The following is a 20,826-nucleotide window of genomic DNA, read 5'->3' as shown; positions in this document are numbered from 1 at the left end:
TTGAAAGAAACTGTAATTTTTTTTAAAATAATGTTATTATTTCAAGTACCACCCTCAATAACCCCTGGGGGTCCCCAGACTCCACTTTGAAAACCACTGTTCTAGCAGTTCTAAAGGCAATGCCAAAACCAGGATAGACCAGGCATCCTCTAAGAGGTGGTGCTGCAAGATTATGAATAATTTTAAAACACGAGGCATGCATCAGAGTAAAATATATTATCAAAAGAATATATATAGTTATAATTTGTCAATTTATTACAGTGATGATAATCTGTTTGCTTTGAATCTAATACTTTTAGCATTTGTGCTGTGCAGAACAGACGATAAAGGGTAATATAATAAAGAGATAAGGATGACATTACAATTTAATACACAGAAAGGCAACTACGTGCAATTACAGTAAGCACATAGGGAGAGGAGAATGTAAAAAAGAAGAAGAAAAAACCCAACAAACAGAAATAGACAAAAAAGTGGTTTCTTTATTGGTTGTATCAGAGTGATGGCATCCTCAAATCAGGGCACAGCCTGTTCGCACAGGCTGTACTTCACCGTAAGTGAGTGTTCGTGTTTAGGTGAAAGAACGAGAGGTAGTGCTAGGGCATCTGTTTGAACTGACAGGTCATTCATTCTATCCCACACATGGAACAGTGTTACTCTGTCATTTCATCAACACAGGAGGCTAGCTAGCTAAGTAGCTGCGGTTGGCCTTTTGTCATCCACAATGACCCCGGATGGAATGGACTGCTGGTGAGGGTTGTGTACACAGCACAAACCAGTGTTAGTTTAACTCAGGGAGTGTAAACTTTAACCCTTTTGGGTCCTTCTGTTTTACTCTCTCAGAGTTAAAACAACACTCCGGATTTTGCTGTGCAGGGAGATGGATAGGACTGGGAATAGACAAGATGGAGGTGTTCAGGGAAGTTGGAGATACAGTCTCTAGCTTTTCTTTTCTTTACTTCTTTGCTTTGCCCTGGGCAGCCACCGCCTCCATTGCCTTCTTTACTGTCTCCTCATCGCCCAGGAAAGCCATGGGCTTAATGGGCTTCAGGTCTGCGTCCAGCTCATACACGATGGGGATTCCTGTGGGCAGGTTCAGCTCCATGATGGCTGCATCAGACATACCTGGATGATAGAAAGAAAGCTCTGGTTAGAGTTAGACACATACTATACAGCTGGGTCATGTGTCAAGAGTACAGAATGAAAACAGGACCACAAGTTGATTTACAGACTTAATTCATTCAAGTACTATTATTATTATTATTATTATTATTATTATTATTATTATTATTATTCCTTCAAGGGGTTGAGTAGTTTCAGAGCTCTCCTCAGCCTATACAGAGTAAAAACCTAAGTGTTAATTTATCTTTTGTAACTTTGAGAGTGTACACATGTAACCAAATGGACCCATAAGGCCATAAGGGTCTCAGAGTGAAATTAAAATGCAGACATTTGCCCGAGGCTTCTTCTAGCCTCTGCCTGTATCATTACTTTTCTCCATATTCAGCCACTCTTGAAAATGTACAACCTTTCTGCAGAAAGGTCACGCCTGAAACAGGAGCCACGGTCATGGCCTTCTCCACTGTCTGTGAGCTCTGGACAAGTCACTGTGCTATTTTTAGATTCTGTGTAAACTGGGGAAGTGTGTGTGTCTGTCTTTCTGTGTCTGCTTATCTGTGTGTGTGTGTGTGTGTGTGTGTGTGTGTGTGTGTGTGTGTGTGTGTGTGTGTGTGTCTTTACATGTCAGTCGTTAGGGTACGTGAACATTCATGGAGCACGGGACAGATATGCCTCTTGAAACATGACATCTTTGACCTTTTAACTCGGATTATTGCTAGAATGCTTTCATGCATAATAACCCTAGTACAGTAGGTTACATACCTACTACATACTGTATGCACATTTTACTGCAAAATAATTGCACATGATATTCCCAATTAGTCCAAGTGCAGATGGCCAGGTCAGTCTTTAGGTGCTGAAGTCTATCTATATGCTATCTATACATTATACAACTGACCAGCCCAGGCACGGAGGGCCAGGTCGGATGTCAAGTCGTCTTTGATATTGTCTTTCATATTTTCATATATTAACGTTCAATGTTATCCTTTTGCTACTTATTCTGTAGTTATTCCCTTCCCTTTTCTGTATCTTTGTTTCATCCTCACTGCAGTGCTGCTGCAGCTACATTTCCCTTGGGATCAATAAAGGTCTATCAATCTATTCCGTACCTAGGATGTGTCCTTATTCCCGTTCGCACACTAACTTCCTTCTACTTTTCACTCTCCTCTATGTCATCTGCATTCTACTTTATGGCAGCGCTCACCCTCTAAGTGCTTGACGATGCCACGGAGACTGTTGCCATGGGCAGCGATGATGACGTTCTTCCCAGCCTTGATCTGTGGTGCGATGACATCGTTCCAGAAAGGCAGAGCACGGGCAATGGTGTCCTTCAGCGACTCACAAGTGGGCAGTTCACCAGCCTTCAGGTCCTTGTAACGCCTTGACTAGTGGGAGCAGAGAACACCAGAGGATTGGATTGTCACTGCAATACAGCGACAGCTGCAGACGTTATGTAACTATTTCAAAGGCCAGCGAGTAAATGGTGGATTGTGTGGCACTTATTGTGATGAATGAGATGGCTAACTGGACTGGATCTTTTTAATAAAGCTCCAAATTAGTTTTTTCATAATAGTGTTATTTCTTTTTAGTTCTTAGACATGGGTGTTATATAATGAACAATTAATCGCCATCGGACAAGTCATTTTTCATCCTGTCAACGTTCAGACATTTAGGTCAGGTAGGGTCTGCAATTGATCTAATCCTATGAATAACACATTCTAATTAAGTTTTGATGTCTTGTCCCTTGTTTCCTCTGGCGTCCCTTTTTTGGGCATGTCATTGTAGGCGAAAATTTAAAACCTTTCTAAATAGCAAGTGTGCAAGCTTGTAGATCGGCTATTTTTGACATTTATTTTCCAAGATATTCAAGTGAATAACAGACTTACCTCACTGATGACCTTGTGGTAGTTGTGGTCCTTATCCATTGGGGGAGGGGGGGTGTCGAAAGAGCGACGCCAGATTTTGACCTGTTCCTCCCCGTGCTTTTCAGCGGTCTCGGCCTTGTTGAGGCCAGTCAGGCCGCCGTAGTGGCGCTCGTTCAGGCGCCAGGTGCGGTGAACTGGCAGCCACATCTGGTCTGTGCCCTCCATGATGGTCCAGAGGGTCTTCACGGCACGCTTCAGCACGGAGGTGTAGCACACGTCGAACTTCATGCCGGACTCCTTGATGGCCAGGGCGCCGCGCTTGGCCTCCTCCACGCCTTTCTCGCTGAGATCGGCATCAAACCAGCCGCAGAAACGGTTCAGGTCATTCCAGCAACTCTCTCCGTGGCGGACGATAACCAGTTTATGGGCGCAAGCCATGTTTCACAGACTTCTTTCCTTCACCCTGAACCAAACAGAGACAGGCACAGCCTTTGTGGTGCACACACACTCGCTGACCGACAGTGAGCAATGAGCCCACATACCACATTCTTTTTATAGTGGCCTGGCATGTGACTGTGCCCACCAGACGGCTCTCTGTGAGTTCCCTCCAGTGAGGATCCATTATCATCTGATGGACAACCAAGCTCAGCCAATGAGATCACACCTCTGGTGTCCAGTGGGCCGGTGTCCTGGCTGGGAAGGGCAGAGGTCATGGATTGAGCCAAAATAGCAACATGACTTTTAAACTGAGGGCTGTGGAATAAAAGTGTAAAGATCAGAGTTAGCTGCAGAGGGGCACTACCATCACCCTCTTCATCGGTCAGAGAGCAATTGGACAGGACAGGACATTTGTAGAGGGATTTCTTATAAGATTATTCTGAAATGTGATTCAAAGACACAAATGTTTCCCCTTAATGGTGACACTTTAGCAATGAGCAACTCCAAAATTCCAAAGAGTGCATTTCCACATGATTGGGACTACCACTGCTTCCACTATTACTACTATAATAACAATAGTGAGATAGTAGTAATGTCATAGTAGTATAGTTGTAATAAAAATAAACAAGGAATATTAATACTCATTAATTTGTACTTGATAGATCGAAATTGCTGACCCAATAGTCCTTTTGGGTGCTTTTGTATAGCACCTTGATACAAAGCGCTTTATGTGTGCATTATATTCACCCATTCACACACATATTCATACATCTACTGCGATGATGACCGAACTACACTAAAGATGCGGTGCATCTAGTGTATAGTCCAGTGTGCCAATCTGCTTCAAATAATTGTATTGACATTGTCAACCAGTAGTGTGTCTTACCCGACACACCAGGGTGGAAAGAGACCACCTCCAACCATTGCAGATGTGTTACATTGTATAAATTAGTGTAGCAAAGGGCAACTTTAATTATCTTTACCTTTATTTCTTTCTCCCCAATTTAGTCATTCCTATTATCTGTGTAGCCAGTGTTGTGGTACCCTACTGGCTTACCTGCCAGTGAGGAGCCCCCACCGGGAGGACATAGCGCCTACATTCAACATTTCCTACTTCCTACTGTGCCATCCCATCCCAAGAGTCACAGCGACAAAGATCTTTGTCATTAGTAATGATGTAATTTGTAATCAGGTTTAATCACGCTTGTCAACTATGTTGGCAAATTTGTCAATTGTATCGTAATCATGGCTTTTATCATTTATAACTATGCATGCCAACTATTTTGGCTTATTTACAATCATGTCCTATATATTAATGTACTTACTGAGTGGGTAGAGGCCTTGAATAATCCCTTTGGGCTTCCTATCTGGCACTCTTCTTCTAAAATCTTGTGTACACATTTTGTACTGTTTTTATAATTGTGCTAAATAAAATAGAATACAAATCAATCAAATCACCCTCTCCGCTCAGCTAACCTCACCCAAACACGGGCAGTTGTGTTTGATGCTCGTCCAAACTGGATGCACCGCAGTGGATTTGAGCCCCCAGACTCCGCAGTGGTGAGCAGCTCCTTCACCCCTGCAGCACCTGAGCACCACATAGTCTCTTCTATCCACCCGTATAGAGAGAGTGAGCTGAGGAGGCCAACTTTTAAAGCCCTTTTATAGATGCAACAATGTATTGAACTTGACTCTACCATCAGCTTTAATCCTGGGAACTGAACTGAAGTGCAACTGCTGATGAAGCGTGAAAAGTGACTTGCCGTCCCAAAACAGAGTTTAAGGTATAAATGTCAAAGAATTACATTATGATACCTACAGTATATTGACAAAAGAGAAATACAATAGTCCTTAAACGCAATATTAATGGCACTCCAGGCATAATGCCAACCCGCAACTTATGTTCATACAAGGCATTAGGCTATTGCACTGCAGAGAAGCAGGGACTGGAAAATGGTGCAATAAGAAATCTTGGTCTGCATTCATTCATTCATTTATTCATTCATTTATGTAGTTCACAGACAATTAGATGGATGTTCCGTGGGAGTCTTATAGTTTGGTATTTGGAAATGAGTCAAGTGAAGTCAATTTAAAATAGGCCTATGGCACATTTCATACAATGTAAAGTTACATAGTAAAACAAAAACGGGCAATACTAAATATTACACACATAATATGCATCTGTATATGTATATTTTTTATTGGTTGTCCATTTACCAAGTGCCTGGTGATCTGAGAGTTGTGACTGAGCAGGTCAGAAATCATATATTCAAGAGCTGAAGCATTCAGCATCCTATGATTGATGGGTGTGATAAAAGCAAGAGAGAGGGTAATATTTAATAACCCCTTGGGATGATAGCTGATCATCCCAGGGCTGATATGTCAGTAGCAGCCCAATCAGTGCGAGCAGACGGTGACACCACATGAACTGTCACCGTGAGTCACGTCACTGCGAAAGGAACTCAACATAATATCAAACACAGCCGCCATGGTAGCTGTGTTGATCAAATGCTATGTCCCCCTTATCTTTGTGACTGTGTCATAAACATGTGGGCATATGTCACAATCAAATGATTGTCCAGGCAGGGTAACCATGAACTCCTGAGTGAGCGGAGTAATAAAAGGATTGAGAGGATATACGATATGTCAGGGGCTCTGGGGCTGATAATTGATAAGCCCAAGAGCTGATCAATAAGCAGGAACTAAAGTGCCATCACATTGTGATGTGAACTGTCACCATTAGTGTCCTCAACATGTAATGCTGCAATGATCAAATGGTCACTGGGTATGTGATGAACAAATTATCCTCCGGCCAATCACTGTTGACTAACAAACCTTCAGCCTAGCTTGGGCCTACTTCAGGCCTCCTCGATTGGATAAACTTGGGCAAGGACAATTGCCCAGGTGATAAACTATATGCATTGCTGGACATTCTCATTGCATTTCACAAAATAGTGTAATGTGATAGTTAACTAATGGCAGAAAAAATATTATTTTGGCAGAAAGCTTTGCATGAAAAAGGGGTGAATCCCCTATCTAAATGTGGAAAGGCCTATTTGCAACAGCAGGGCAAACAATGCTTTCTGGTAGAGAGGAGCAGTCGCGTTGATCTGAGCATTTGTTTATCCTGATTGAGTTTTCATCACTTGATTGTAATTTGCTTTGATTAGTTCCCATTTATTACACCTTTTGGGAATGCTACCAGTGTCTGCCTTCTTTTTGTCTCTCTGACAAAGCATATAAAGTAATGTCTCTCCAAATACATACATATGCAAGTAAAGAGCAGATACATGAGTAGGCTACTTAAGTACAGTACTCAAATCAATTTTAGCACCGACTGTGGTTAATGTAGGATTGCAGTTACAGTATGTGAGAACCCTAATATATTATCAGGGTTTCAGTCTTTAATTGTAATGTAATAATGCTGCAGCTCTAGGACCACAGTCAACATTATGGTAAAAGCATGTAAGGCAAGGCAAGTTGATTTGTATTGCACATTTCAACAACAAGGCAATTCAAATGTGCTCGTACAAAAGTGCTTTAAGAGCATTAAGACATGGGAATATGTTTAAAATTGTTATTAATCTATGAGAATAGAAAATAAGTATGTGTTCAAATAAAACAGATTATTAAGAGAATAATGTACTGTACTACCTGTTATATTTATATGATCTGTCCATAAGATGGTGCTGTTGCTACCATTGAATAGTTATAGTGAGTACTTGACATAATTTAGTAACTAACAATAGATAGTTTTATTTCTGTGTTATGGTCTTTTATGTAATGCATGTAAATATATTCATGGATAGGCTTTTTTCCCCAGTTCATTTTTATTTTGGGATATTGGACACATAACATAAAAGGTGTAATACATTTTCCTCATTATATATTGTTTACTTACAGTGAGCCCCATGGATGACCTGGCTAGTATAATAAATCCTGAAACAAGTGTTGACCTGACTTAGTGAAATGGGCAGATTCCAAATCTATTGCATTTATGATTTAACAATGCAATGCAATGAACAATGTACAATGAAAGTAAAACAACTTAACAAACAAACAAACAAACATGTATTCAAACAAAACACACAGAGAAATTGGACAAAGCTTGCATGGCACCCCCAAACATTAAATTAAATATCTTAATATAATTAGATAAACTGAGCTAACAGCAGAAATAGTAAAAGGGAAGGTACAGTAGGTTCCCTGATTTAGAAACAACAGGGATTTGTGTTCAGTATTTATATCAGATCACAAGAGTGACTGAAAACAGCAGCCAGTGGCTCTGTCTGATTTTATCTCATGAGATTGTGCAACTGGGGCAACAGAAATAACAGATTTATCTTTTTTTCTTCAACTATTAGACGGTATTTGAGTATTTGAGTGTCTGAGCAACAGAACAGTCTGTTCAAACGACAAAGACTTTTAAACTAGTTGTTGAAACAAAGTAAATGGTTCAAACTACTCTGGGGGAGTAAGTGTTTAAAGCTCTATATTGTGATCATAATTATTGAGTGTTTGCTCTGTCACAGGGGGTCTTCCCGTCTCTCCTTCTCAAATACTTTTTTAGTTCGGGATACAAATTTTATCAGGAGCGAGAACTAAGACAGGATACAGGACACTCTGACGCCCCCTTTATGATCATTGGCATTGTGGGCTAAATGTAACCTAGGCAATGTGCACCTTATTCACATTTTGGTGAAAAAAATTTGTGTGACGTGTCGCTAAACAAAAATAATGTCATGCATCCAACACTTTATTTAGTTGAAAATTTTTTTTGTTGACTGACACATCACACAACACTTTGTGACAGAAGCATACTGTATACCAGGCTTAATATTACGGTTCTAGGTATGCTGTAGGCATGTCCTGACAACACAAGGCTGCCACACAGGATTACTTTCCTATAGACTGTAGGGGCGCCGTAGGGGCGCTACCATATAATGCTGCTAATGATGTCTTACCTGCATGTGAGACTATTAAGTGAAGTCTATGTTATCTGTTACTGTTATGTTTCACAAAGAGTTCACCCACAGTACCTTCTCTCCAAGTACTGTAGCCTATAGAATCTGTATCAACACAGACTCACATTCCTCATCCTTGACCCCAAAGTTGCACACTGTCTGGACCTGTTTGCGGTCAATGTTCTGGAGCACACAGCAAAAGCCTGGGAAACTGTGCCAGCCCGAGCTTGATCTATGAGGCAATTTTGCTGCTTTATTACTTTATAATCTCGGCAAAATACAAGATAGTTTTTTTCCAGAAACGTATCCAATAACTAAAGATAATTTCATGGGCCAGTTTGTGTCGAGTCACCACTAAAAATATGTTACTACTGTAGATGTGTTTAGAACAAAAACGTGTCTATATTGTGAAGAAATGTTATTTTGAAGAACACTGGTGACCTTCATTTTTATCTTGTGAAAAAGTGTAGTCAGGCTGATATGAATGTTTTAGATAATCTTTCTAAAGATGTCTAATAAATACATATCTTAACACATTTCAGCTTGAAATTGCCTATGGGGAAAGATGTTAAACATGTTTCCCACAATCCTTCCCATTCTTATTAACCTAATAATAACAATTCTAATCAGAAAACAAACAACAGCACTAGTTGAGTGAGGGTGTCACCCTAAACATAAAGTTGTTTGGACCAAATTGAATTATATGGTTCCATTTGTACACTCTCTGAGTTACAAATGGATAAATCAAAGCTGAGAATTTTACTGTGTATCCACTATCCGATGTAAAAAGCAAAGTCAAAAGAATAGAATCTTTTTTTGTGTGCATGGATCAAAATGATGGGGATTTGTTTAGCTATGCAGCTACAGGGTGATTATAGGCGGTGTGGTTAATTTCACATACAGTACGGTGTACAGTAGCTACAGCACAGCCTATCTATAGGTGGTATGGTTTGTTTGACCAAGCTGCTGCTGCAGACGGTCTATGCTGTAGTGTGGGTGGTACTGTATGGTTTGTTTTGTACCCTTGTGCATGAGCCATGAGATACAAAGCTTATTCTATTGTCATACAAGAAGACCAGGGTTTTAGTTTGCCTTTGATACTTCTGCGCTGTGAAAGAAAGAGTGGTGTGGTCAAGTTCTCCTCAAAGGACTCTTGGATCCAGCCTTGATTAGAGATGCCACCATGCTGTTCTCTTTGCACCAGTCTGGTTTCACTGGCACACTGGGAACTGCCGTGGTGCTCCATATTACCAGTCCACCATTGAGGTTGAGAGATGAGTACCCAGGGGATTTGTGTGAGCACAACAGTAAGGATGACTCAGCCTGCAGCACACGAGCACAGTCCCAGTTTTCACTGCCTGCCTGCTTCCTTTGGGTTAGATTACTGGACTCTCCCCAAACATGGGGGGCTTTGCAGCATTAGCAAAATATAGTCACGAAATGCATGCTGTCACACACACACACACACACACACACACACACACACACACACACACACACACACACACACACACACACACACACACACACACACACACACACACACACACACACACACACAATGAAAACGGCAAAGCACTGCAATACAGTTCCATAATGCTTTACCTTATAGGAGAAAATGTGTGATGAAACATACAATATTAAACTACGGCCTTACACTCATATGTCCACATTTGCATACATGCGCGCGCGCGCACACACACACACACACACACACACACACACACACACACACACACACACACACACACACACACACACACACACACACACACACACACACACACACACACACACACACACAGTCAAACAGGAAGAAGTGCACGTCAGCATCCAAATGTAATTGACCTGCCATGGTGTCTGTACTGCAGAGGTAAGAAGAGAAGACTGCTTCTCGTTCATGAATTAACAGGACATCATGACAGTGCACAAAACTGTCATGATTTTTTGACAAAAAATATAGACACAAATATTACAAAATGAAAATTAAATACAAATAAAATATGTTATTAATTTACCTAACCCGAAGACTGTGGAAATAACTGACTTAACTGTTTCTCATAACTGACAATTCTATTTTAATTTGCACACAATGTTAAATAACAAGTGCATGTCCATTAATAATTTAGTACTTATTACTCTTTCCAAATGTGTTAAATTTGATCACACATTTATAGATCAATAAATAAACATCAGAAAATAAACAGTAAAAGAACAGACTATTTGTATTGTGCAGTTATATTAAGTGTTAAGTCACTGTCTTGGTGGTGTTATTTTAGAGGCAGACAGACTGAGTTTCACAGTACAAGCACTCACTGAAAATAAATACTCTGTCTGTCTGTCTCTGTGTGTGTGTGTGTGTGTGTGTGTGTGTGTGTGTGTGTGTGTGTGTGTGTGTGTGTGTGTGTGTGTGTGTGTGTGTGTGTGTGTGTGTGTGTGTGTTTGTGTGTGTACATATATGTATAGGCCTATATATAAAGCGGATTAAATGTGCTCAAAACAAATAATAATTACACCAATAACGCTGTTTACAACAGATGCAACGCCCTTTTCCAAAAACAAAACACAGACAGTGTTTATTAGCATTTCTGTGAACTCTCACTCAATTAAGCAGTGCCAGGGTTAATTGAATTGCACTGTCCTCTTTATAGCAGCTTTGCTGCACCCACACACACACACACACACACACACACACACACACACACACACACACACACACACACACACACACACACACACACACGCATGCCCACACCACCGTCAGAGAGAGACAGAGCTGGCTCAATTAATGATGCAATGTTATAAAGGACTTTAATTTAGAATTTCTGTGAATTCGAAGGCCGCACTCACACATTCGTGTGCAGCATGTGTCCGCCCCATACACACCTATGGGGCGGAGGAGGAGGGGGAGAGGGGGAAATTAATGGGTGTGTATGGGGTGGACGTATGCTGCACGTAAATGCAGCCTCACAACAGACTATCATACCTTGGGGTGGACCCAGGCAGGGTCAGAGAGCAGTGCCAGCATTTCATTGATTGGCAGGTGTTTACAATTGTCTAATTGTGCTCTGCACTTTAAAGTTGCATGGAACTGTCTCAATCAATGGTGTAAAGTTCTAAAGGACGCATAGCATGCTGCACACCCAGCAAGCTGGGCATACCTAGCCTATAGTATACTTGGTGCACCAATATGTATGTATGTATGTATGTATGTATGTGTGTATTCAATAAAGCGCAGAAGCTTTAATTACAAAACTGTCTCATAAATTGTGTCAGCAACAACACACAGTAGCACTGAGTGTGCTACAGTGACATGACCAGTCAGCATGGACTTTACAGTTATGTGGCTGTTGTCGTCCAAGTGGGCTGGTACATCCTATACTTCTCTGACCCAGAGCCGGAGGTTACAGACTAGTACATATTTACATTGAAATATAATGGGGAACATTTTATTCATATATGTAAATTCAAAGTTTTGGAGCTATTTTCTAGTTTTTAAACATATGGTTCTGTCTATTTATCTATCTGTGTCTACATGTATGTCCATCTGTCAATCTATTCTACAGTGTGTCTACATTTTGGTTTGTCTGTCCATATATAGCATAGTTGGACATTAGCCCTTCCGACATGTGTCTATAGCTTGCTTTTTGTTTGTGTACATTTATCATTGCAGGGCTTTTGAGGTCATAGGTGTAGTATTCCACTTTGCCACAGGGGGAGATGCTGTGTCACGGTTAAGCTGAGTTCAGTATTATGTATGCATACACATGCATACAGTTTAGGTGTGTGTTTATGTACTGCGTTTTCTGCAGGGAAGATGACAGGGCCTGAATAAAAATCAGTTTAAAATGCAGAACATTATAACGACTTCACCTACTGACACATACACGCACCCACACAACCACGCATGTGTGTGCACACACATGTACCTCAAGCGTTCGAGGTCACGGTTCAGGTCTCAAATAAAAATGTGTGCTTTTGTTTAATTTCTCTGCCGTCACGCAAAGGACTTCTGACAATCAACTTTTAGAAGCACTTTATAAAATATGACAGACTTACCTTGAATTGAAGGTTAATAATAATAATAATGACTGGCAAGACAAACAGAAATATACAGCAACCTAACTTCTATTTTTAATTTTTACAACCATCTCTGCCTTTCCTCAGCTGTTCCTCTGTGCACCCCTCCCATGGTCATCCTTCTCCTCTCTGTCTCTCTCTCTGTCTCTCCCTGCCTCTCTCCCTGCCTCTCTCCCTGTTTCTCTCTCTCTCTCTCTCTCTCTCTCTCTCTCTCTCTCTCTCTCTCTCTCTCTCTCTCTCTCTCTTGCAGTGTAAGCCTATCGATCCTGCGTTGTCAGAGTTTGGTTAAAGCGCCTGCGTCAGAGCTCCCATCCTGCTATAAAAGCCAAAGGCTCTGCAGCAGCAAAGCAGTCCAGGCTCAAACCTAACCCACACACCTCCACAGACCTACACACCCTCCACACACGCACACACAAACAAACAAACACCCACACACATCCCCACACACGCACATAAGCACACAAACTCACACACACACAGCAGAAGGAGAGCAGCCTGCCCTCCAAGCACACAGCCATGAGTAGCATCGGCTATGACCCCTTCTACTCCGGCTCCTCATACCGTCGCTGGTATGCGGAAGCCCCTTCCCGACCGGTGGTAAACAGGGGGAGGTCACACTCCGTCTACACCTCCTCCCATGCCGCCCCTTACTCCTCGTCCCGGCTGCAGTACTCCTCTCCCAGCCGGCTGCTGCACTCTTCCCCGGGGGCTCCCTCTTCCTCCACCCTGGAGCTGGAGCTCAGCCAGGCGGCCCAGATCAGCTCCGACTTCCGCACCGTGCGCACCCAGGAGCGCGTGCAGCTGCAGGATCTCAACGACCGCTTCGCGGGCTTCATTGAGCGCGTGCACGAGCTGGAGCAGCAGAACCGAGCCCTCGAGGCAGAGCTGCTGCTGCTGAGGCAGAGGCACAACGAGCCGTCCCGCCTGCGGGCGATCTACGAGCAGGAGGCTCGGGCCCTGAGGGCAGCCGTGGACGAGGCCAGGGCGGAGCAGCAGCAGGCCCTGGGTCAGAGGGAGCGCCTGGAGCAGACCCTGAGCGCTTTGCAGGCCCGCTACGAGGAGGAAGTGCTGGCCCGGGAGGACGCAGAGGGGAGACTGATGGATGCTCGCAGTGGCTCTGACCAGGCCGTCTTGGGCAGGGCTGAACTGGAGAAGAGGGTGGAGAGCCTGCTGGAGGAGCTGGCCTTCCTCAAGAGGATCCAAGAGGGCGAGGTGGCCGAACTCCAAGCACAGGCCCAGATGGGAATGCAGGTGCAGGTGGAATCAGAGGCCGCAACGCCGGACCTCTCTGGGGCCCTGAGGGAGATCCGCTCTCAGTATGAGAGGGTGGCCACCAGAAACATGCAGTCTGCCGAGGATTGGTTCAGAGGGAAGGTGGGCACCTTGACGGAGACCGTAGCGCAGCACACCGACGCCGTCAGGAGCTCCAAAGATGAAGCGGGAGAATTAAGGCGCCAGCTGCAGTCCCGCCTGCTGGAGATCGACGCCGGCAGAGGCCTCAATGAGTCCCTGGAAAAACAGCTGCATGAAATGGAAGACAAGCAGAATGATGAGATTTCCAGCATGCATGTGAGCAGTGGTATTGCAGGATATCATATATGGTGTTGATGTTGTGTTGATGTTGTGTTGTGTTGAACACTTCCAATATGGGATTTTAAAAAAGTACTAACTAACTTAATTTGATTAGGAAAACCTATTTTACTTTGCAATGTTGAATTAATCTAGTAAAGTACCTACACTTTATTTATAAATTACATGTGAATGTGCTTGCTATGTAGGATACCATTGGAGAGCTGGAGAATGAGCTTAGGGGCACCAAGCAGGAGATGGCCCGGTATATGAAGGAATACCAGGACCTTCTCAATGTAAAGATGGCCTTGGACATTGAGATTGCTGCATACAGGTAAGAGTTAAAAAAAAATCGTAGGCCTAGTCTGTGTTGGCTGAGGTTAACCACATTAACACTGGTCCCTATTTTTATCAATCTTTTTTATTAATATTTTGGCTGTTTGTAAATGCTAAAGGAAAACAAACCTGTATTATGAGTAACAGTGCATGAATTCACATGCGCAATTTAGTTTTGTCTTGGAGATGCCACTTCTGACAGTGATTTGATATTATTATTTTACTGTGCAATTGTAACTTGATTTGAACTGTCCACTGAAGAAAACAATTGTTAAAATGGTCTTTTCCATGTCTTCTCTACAGGAAGCTCCTGGAAGGGGAGGAGTGTCGCTTCAGTGTGGGAGGAGCCGGTGGAATGTCTTCTATGTATGGCCACACCCTGTCGGCCACACCCTCTTACCGCCCTGTCTTCTCAAGCTTCAGCTCTAGCGCCCCCTATATGATGACATCAACACGTCACCTTAGCTCATCTTTTACCACCGGTGATGACTACATCTCTGCAAGGCAGGCCCAGCAGGCGGAGGCCCCCGCACCTGAAGAAGAGGAGGAGGAAGAAGAGGAGGAAAAGGAGGAAGAAGAGAAGGAGGAAGAGGAGGCAAAGGAGGAAGAGAAGGAGGAAGAGGAGGAGAAAGAGGAGGAAGCCGGAGAGGAAACAGAAGAGAAGGGAGAGGAAGAAGGAGAGGAGAAAGGAGAGGGAGACGAGGAGAAGGAAGAGGATGCTAAAGGAGAGGAAGGTTAGTGCACGACTGCAGGCCTATTTGTCAGGGAAGAATAGTCAGATATAATGAATGATTCCTGATCATTCTCCCTTGACAAATAATGTATTATTGTATAAATAAGTAAACAAATAAACAAATAAATAAAGTATAAATTAACGGTACTGTTAGTTACTGTAAGTTTTGTAAAATAATTGTTAAATAGGTCTATATTCTGGTAGTAATCATTGCTATAGTTTGTTCAGTAACAGGGGTCTTCCCATCTCTCCAGCACTTTAGTAAACAGAAAATACATTTACAGGTCGGTATACCAATTTCATCCAATCAAGACAGGATATACAGTACAAGTGAAATTGGAAGTGACGAAACAAATAAATAAGCAGACAAAACTTTTACTGGAACACAAGCTGATAAATGATAACATTTTGAAATTAACTTTTTGTTTTAGCCAAACAATATCACTTTAAAAACACCTTTAAGTCTGTGTGTGTTGTCCCTGGCATTTCAAATGAATAAAATCCACATTTCTCTTCAATAAATATTTAAGGTGGGGACGAGGCTACAGAAACAGCTGAAGCAGAAGAGGAGAAAGGTGACGGAGGTGACGGAGGAGAGACGGACGCCAAGGACCAGGCAGAGGAGGTAGAAGAGAAAGAGGCATCCGATGACAAAGATGACAAAGCTGGAGACGCAAAGAAGGAAGAGTCCGATGACAAGGAAGAGGGAGGAAAGGGTGAAGAGAAAAAAGAGGAGGAGGTAGAAAAGAAAGACGACAAAGCCGATGACCAAAAGAGTGACAAGGCCGACGTGACGAAAGATGACAAAAAGAAGGATGACAAAGAGGAGAAGAAGGATGAAAAAGCCGATCCCAAAGAAGCGGTGGCTGAGGCAAAGGCAGCAAAACCTGAGGCCAAGAGCGACAAGCCTGCAGAGGAGAAGAAAGATGAGCCAGAGAAAACAAAGGCTAAGAAGTGAAGGCCAATTACACAGTAAAATCCCCAGTGTTAATTTAACTCTGAGAGTGAACAGTACAAATGTATTGAAATGTAAGGGATAAATTAACAGCGAGGATTTGTATAATGTCGGCCGACAGAAATGACATGTTATTTTTGTCATCTTGTCTTATGAGTATAAAACAGCCTTAAGTCACATCAGCCATTAATCCAAAGACTGTCAAATTACACAACTCAGCTTGATACAGACTAGTAGCAATAACATAATCCTCCTAAAGCATGATTTATACTTTATCTTACAATGCTGTCACTCGCCAAAATTAGGCAATTTACAAGTCCACAATAGCTCATAAATTGGGATTTTTTGGGTGCGTGACACCGGCGTTTGATGGAGCATGAATTAAGCATAAATCTGCTAAATGTTAACATGGTGCACACAAAGAAAATGTCCAGTAAGGTCAGTTTCTGCATAAAATCTATCATTTGCCGGATAATACTCAGTAGTCAAGAAAAAGGTCTGGTTGCACAATTCCTGATGTACTGTGAGTATGTGATATTATGTCTGATATTAAAAATTGTGCGTGTGGTTTGGGTGGTCAAATAAAAATATTGCTGAATGACAAATAACTGTGACATCGTTTTTTCTTCAAATGTAAATGATTTATTAAACTGCTATTCAACCATGTCAGAATATTTTACTCAGAATATATTATTTATACCACCTTTTCAAATGGAGTGAGGTTTAAATAAATACACACTCTCAGATCTAACAACCACGTCAACTGGCCCTGTAACACAATAATGTTTCCACAAAGGGACAAATCATTCTATATCGATTGAGCTCCTGACATCTGACATAGAACCGCACAGTTATTTAATAATAATAATTTAAATAATTTATATATTTGATTTTCAGTACAAATAAATAGATCATACATAATTTAACAGGGTAATATGGGAATATACAAATCAATGAGATGGTAACCTAGAGCTAAAAGAAGCCATGGGTAGCAAGCACACACATGCACTCGCGCGTGCGCACGCACGCACGCACACACACACACACACACACACACACACACACACACACACACACACACACACACACACACACGCACACACACACGCACGCACACACACACACACACACACACACACACACACACACACACACAAAACACACGAACATGGAATAATTTAATGTAAAGGTATGTAGTCTTTCCAATACACATAAACAACACAGACAAACTGATGCATGTTACACTTATAATTAGAAATGTTGGCATTTAGCAGAACCAAGATTACACGTATAAAAATACAAGATTGGAGTAAATGGCATGAATCCTAGTCAACGAATGACAAGGAAAATAGAGTACTGAGAAAACAAGAGCTGCAAAGTAAGAAAACAGGTAAACATTAAACTTAGCATCTGTCTAAACAACATGCTATTCAACTGTACTGTACGTACTGTACTGTATATCTATCTAAATGACATAACATACAGTATGTGAACATGTAATAAACATACATCTGTATAGCATACATGTAGCTAATCTATCAAATTAGGCATGTAGTGATACAAGGAAATAAGGAGTGCTTATTTCAGGGGGTGAGGTGGAGTCTGAGGAGGTGAGTGGCATCAAAAGTAGTCAAGAAAGTCAATCAAAGAACAAGATTTTTGGGCAGGATTTCCAATTTTTTCAAATTTGTCAACAAAAGTGCTCTCAAGACTCTAATCTGGAGCCCTAGTTCAATTCCCTTTTGATAATGCTTGCACCTCTTGGTTCTCCAACATCTTAATGTCACTAAAAACGTAATCTCTCATCTGTCAGCACCACTTTCCTAAACATGTAGTGTTGTTGTTTTTGTTAGTAGGAATAAACACAGAAGCATCCGGGAGGAAGTGGACTAATAAAGGGGAGGGGCCAAACCAAGTTCCCGTTTCTACACAAAAAAGGAGGTGATCCCCCCAGAGGCAAAAACCAAATGGGTTCCCAGAATGCTAAAAACTAGGCTTCAGACCTCCCAAAACAAACTGATACGACTGCTTTTCGGCCTTAAGCCCATGACCCACCTAATTCAAACACACATTGCTAGTTTGGGATCGCTCAGGATTGAAGACAGGGTTAAACAAAAATCAATGGGGCTGGTATTTAAGATAGTCAAAGGGACAATGCCCTCAATACATCACTCATACCTGTCAAACTACTTCTATAAAGTGAAGGACACCCAAAACCACAACACTAGAGGGAGCGACCATGATCTGGTACTCATTCTACTTATATGCCCCAAAATGCGGAACACCCTGACACCATCCATAAAGGATGTGCAACACTGGTTTCTTTCCAAATTGGCCTGAAAGAATGTCTATCAGTAGACCACAAGGGGAGGTAAATGTAATTTTCCCATCTCTTTTGTACATATAGTGTTTGTATTGGTTGATGACATATTATTATTGTGTTAATTTTTTATTTTATAATGATGAATACATACAGTAGGACCACAATGGGCTCTCCCCAGGACTTTTTTGTGTTATCGTTTTACCCTGGCAGGCAGGCCACGCACGCACGCACGCACGCACGCACGCACGCACGCACGCACGCACGCACGCACGCACGCACGCACGCACATACATACACACATACACACACACACACACACACACACATTGTCTGCTTGTCACAGCTCGTTGTAAAAAGGAATAATAGGCCTACATGGCTGGGGTTTGATAGGACTTGATATCGTATTTCTCCTTTAATTATCCATTTATTGGATGTGTCAAAAATGATTTATCGCACAAAACAACTCAACATATTATACGATATTAAGTCATTAAGTGATGAAATGATAACAGTCTTTACATCAGCAGTTCACGGACAGATACAAGTTTAGTAACATTTTTGGCATAATTGAGCAGGAGTTCTTTTTTATATAATCTGCTGCTTTGATAAAAAGATTAGAACATCTCAGTGGGACGCCATGGGACAAGAGCTGACAAAACTGTTCCGAGATCAAATAGTTTTTTAACCACATGAACCCACACGTCCTTAATCTGGACATGTCATAGGTCAGTGGTTCTCAACATTTTCAGGCAGCGACCCCCCAAAATGATCATTTGAACTGGGCCCCCCCCCCCCGCCTGACAAGCACTTGTAGGAGTTGAGGTATTACGTTTAGTTTGACTCGGTTCCACAGGTAAGATTTTTTTAAATAGCCCATCTATAAAGATTGCGAAAATAGCTGATCTTCAACCTCACAATGCCTTGCGCTGCAAGGCGTTATGAGGTTGTAGATCAGCTATTTTTGCAATTTTTGCCTCTTTTTTATATTATAGTGTGTTGATTACTTTTGATGCAGTAATGGTCTTTCCTTAAATTCTCACCTAAAATCATGTGCGGACACCCCTGGGGGTCCCGACACACAGGTTGAGCACCACTGTCATAGGTGAATGTGTGGCAAAACTTTGCGAACATTCAGCGATAACAGCAGTGAGCTTATAGATCAGCTTTTTTTTAATATAGTTGGCCCATGTGGCGCACACAGAATTGCCCCTCTTATAAGTCTGTACCTTTAGTTTGTTTCCAAACTATTACTAAGGGCTGAATGTCAAGTTAATTGTGTTTAGTGTGAGTACTAGTAGTACTGAATATTGGATATGTTTTTTAATCAAATAGCATCTATGATAAGAATATCATGAGATAAGTCAAATGTAGAAGAGGTTAACAATAACTAATTTGCGCTAACTAACAGCTAGACAGGCAAATGTTTGTGATGTATGATGCTGTATCTGAAACTTGAACCAACTGGATAGTCAAATTCTGTTATAATATTTGAGAAAGCAGATAGATATATTTAAATGTCTCTCACAATTACATATCCAACTAAATCTTAATTTCTTTGCATAATAATAATAATAATAATAATAATAATAATAATAATAATAATAATAGAAAGACACAAGACTTAACTTCATTATGACATTTATTGAGCAAATGCTGCTGGGAAATCGCTCATGATGATAAAGGCATGGGATTGCAAACAGTAGCACCTCATTTAAGTTCAGTATTTAAATTCAAGTCCATCCTAGGCATACAAGAATGTATGTGCGCATTTACAGATTTATTTTCAATTGCACTCATTGGGTAAACATAACAGACACTGATAAAAAGCATGTTTAAGGCTAGGAGTTTCTTCGGGTTCGTTAAGCTTTAATTGCTTCAGGTACTGAATGTATTATGTCATGAGTTCCTCATACTTTTGCCTTTCTCTTTCTTCACTGTACGTTGTGTATTTGTTATTATAAGATCCACTTTTGGCTCAGTTTTCTTCACATATCAGGTAAGGCTTGATTCTTACTTGATTGCACGCCAGCGTCACACACCGAAAATGGCTGATCTACAAGCTCACGATGCATCACAGCGCGGTGCGTTGGGAACTTATAGATCGGCTATTTCTGCTGCACGATACTGGCGTGCAGCCAAGTATAAATCATGCTTAAGGCTTCTTCAGTAGACAAAGTGTCCATGTGTCCATTTTCTCTAAATCAAAATACCTCATACATCTCCAGCAATCTCTCTCACTCTCCCACCCACCCATGTCTTATATATTTCTATTATACATTTACTCTGTGCACACAGTGTATCCCTTCCACACACACATACAGATTAGAGAGGAAGGGTCTCTCCTCCCCTGAGCTAGCATGCAGTTGCCACCACAAATCCCCCCCACCCCATACACTCATCCATAGTCCCCCTGTGAACTGCAGAAAGAAAGAAAAAAATGTCACACT

At 41.7% G+C, this 20,826-nt stretch overlaps 2 protein-coding genes across 3 annotated transcripts; one reads left to right on the top strand and one right to left on the bottom strand.

Annotated features, from left to right (window-relative positions):
- Positions 1-459: 459 nt before the first annotated feature.
- On the bottom strand, positions 460-3,517 carry pgam2 (phosphoglycerate mutase 2 (muscle)). 2 transcript variants are annotated; one of them, XR_013932480.1, is made up of 4 exons: positions 3,003-3,517; positions 2,321-2,501; positions 853-1,122; positions 460-787 (listed from the first exon to the last, which is right to left on the bottom strand). XR_013932480.1 is itself a non-coding variant. In XM_080419001.1 (3 exons), the coding sequence occupies exons 1-3, from the start codon at positions 3,417-3,419 to the stop codon at positions 953-955; spliced, it is 768 nt and encodes a 255-aa protein (XP_080275127.1). In that variant the 5' UTR covers positions 3,420-3,517; the 3' UTR covers positions 460-952. The 2 variants fall into 2 exon arrangements, 1 of the variants encoding a protein (XP_080275127.1); XM_080419001.1 differs by having other exon boundaries at positions 460-1,122.
- Positions 3,518-12,907: 9,390 nt separating this feature from the next.
- nefla (neurofilament light chain a) lies at positions 12,908-16,308 on the top strand. The gene is made up of 4 exons (XM_080418966.1): positions 12,908-14,032; positions 14,242-14,366; positions 14,672-15,102; positions 15,632-16,308. Exons 1-4 carry the CDS (start codon positions 12,980-12,982, stop codon positions 16,057-16,059), a joined length of 2,037 nt encoding a protein of 678 aa, XP_080275092.1. The 5' UTR covers positions 12,908-12,979; the 3' UTR covers positions 16,060-16,308.
- Positions 16,309-20,826: the final 4,518 nt, after the last annotated feature.

Source organism: Gymnoscopelus braueri (genome assembly GCF_963280865.1).
Source record: "Gymnoscopelus braueri genome assembly, chromosome: 22".
In the NCBI taxonomy this organism is placed as follows: Eukaryota; Metazoa; Chordata; class Actinopteri; order Myctophiformes; family Myctophidae; genus Gymnoscopelus; species Gymnoscopelus braueri.
The sequence above is the reverse complement of the archived record's forward strand: the minus strand, read 5'-3'. Positions and strand labels throughout refer to the sequence as shown.

Bases quoted from the DNA above. Each gene is read 5' to 3' on its own strand.
- nefla (XM_080418966.1), top strand. From the start codon at position 12,980: ATGAGTAGCATCGGCTATGACCCCTTCTACTCCGGCTCCTCATACCGT. The intron at 14,033-14,241 runs GTGAGCAGTGGT...CTTGCTATGTAG, and splicing joins ATGAGATTTCCAGCATGCAT to GATACCATTGGAGAGCTGGA. The intron at 14,367-14,671 runs GTAAGAGTTAAA...TCTTCTCTACAG, and splicing joins ATTGAGATTGCTGCATACAG to GAAGCTCCTGGAAGGGGAGG.
- pgam2 (XM_080419001.1), bottom strand. From the start codon at position 3,419: ATGGCTTGCGCCCATAAACTGGTTATCGTCCGCCACGGAGAGAGTTGC. The intron at 2,502-3,002 runs GTAAGTCTGTTA...TGCTCCCACTAG, and splicing joins ACCACAAGGTCATCAGTGAG to TCAAGGCGTTACAAGGACCT. The intron at 1,123-2,320 runs GTGAGCGCTGCC...TCTATCATCCAG, and splicing joins CATCGTCAAGCACTTAGAGG to GTATGTCTGATGCAGCCATC.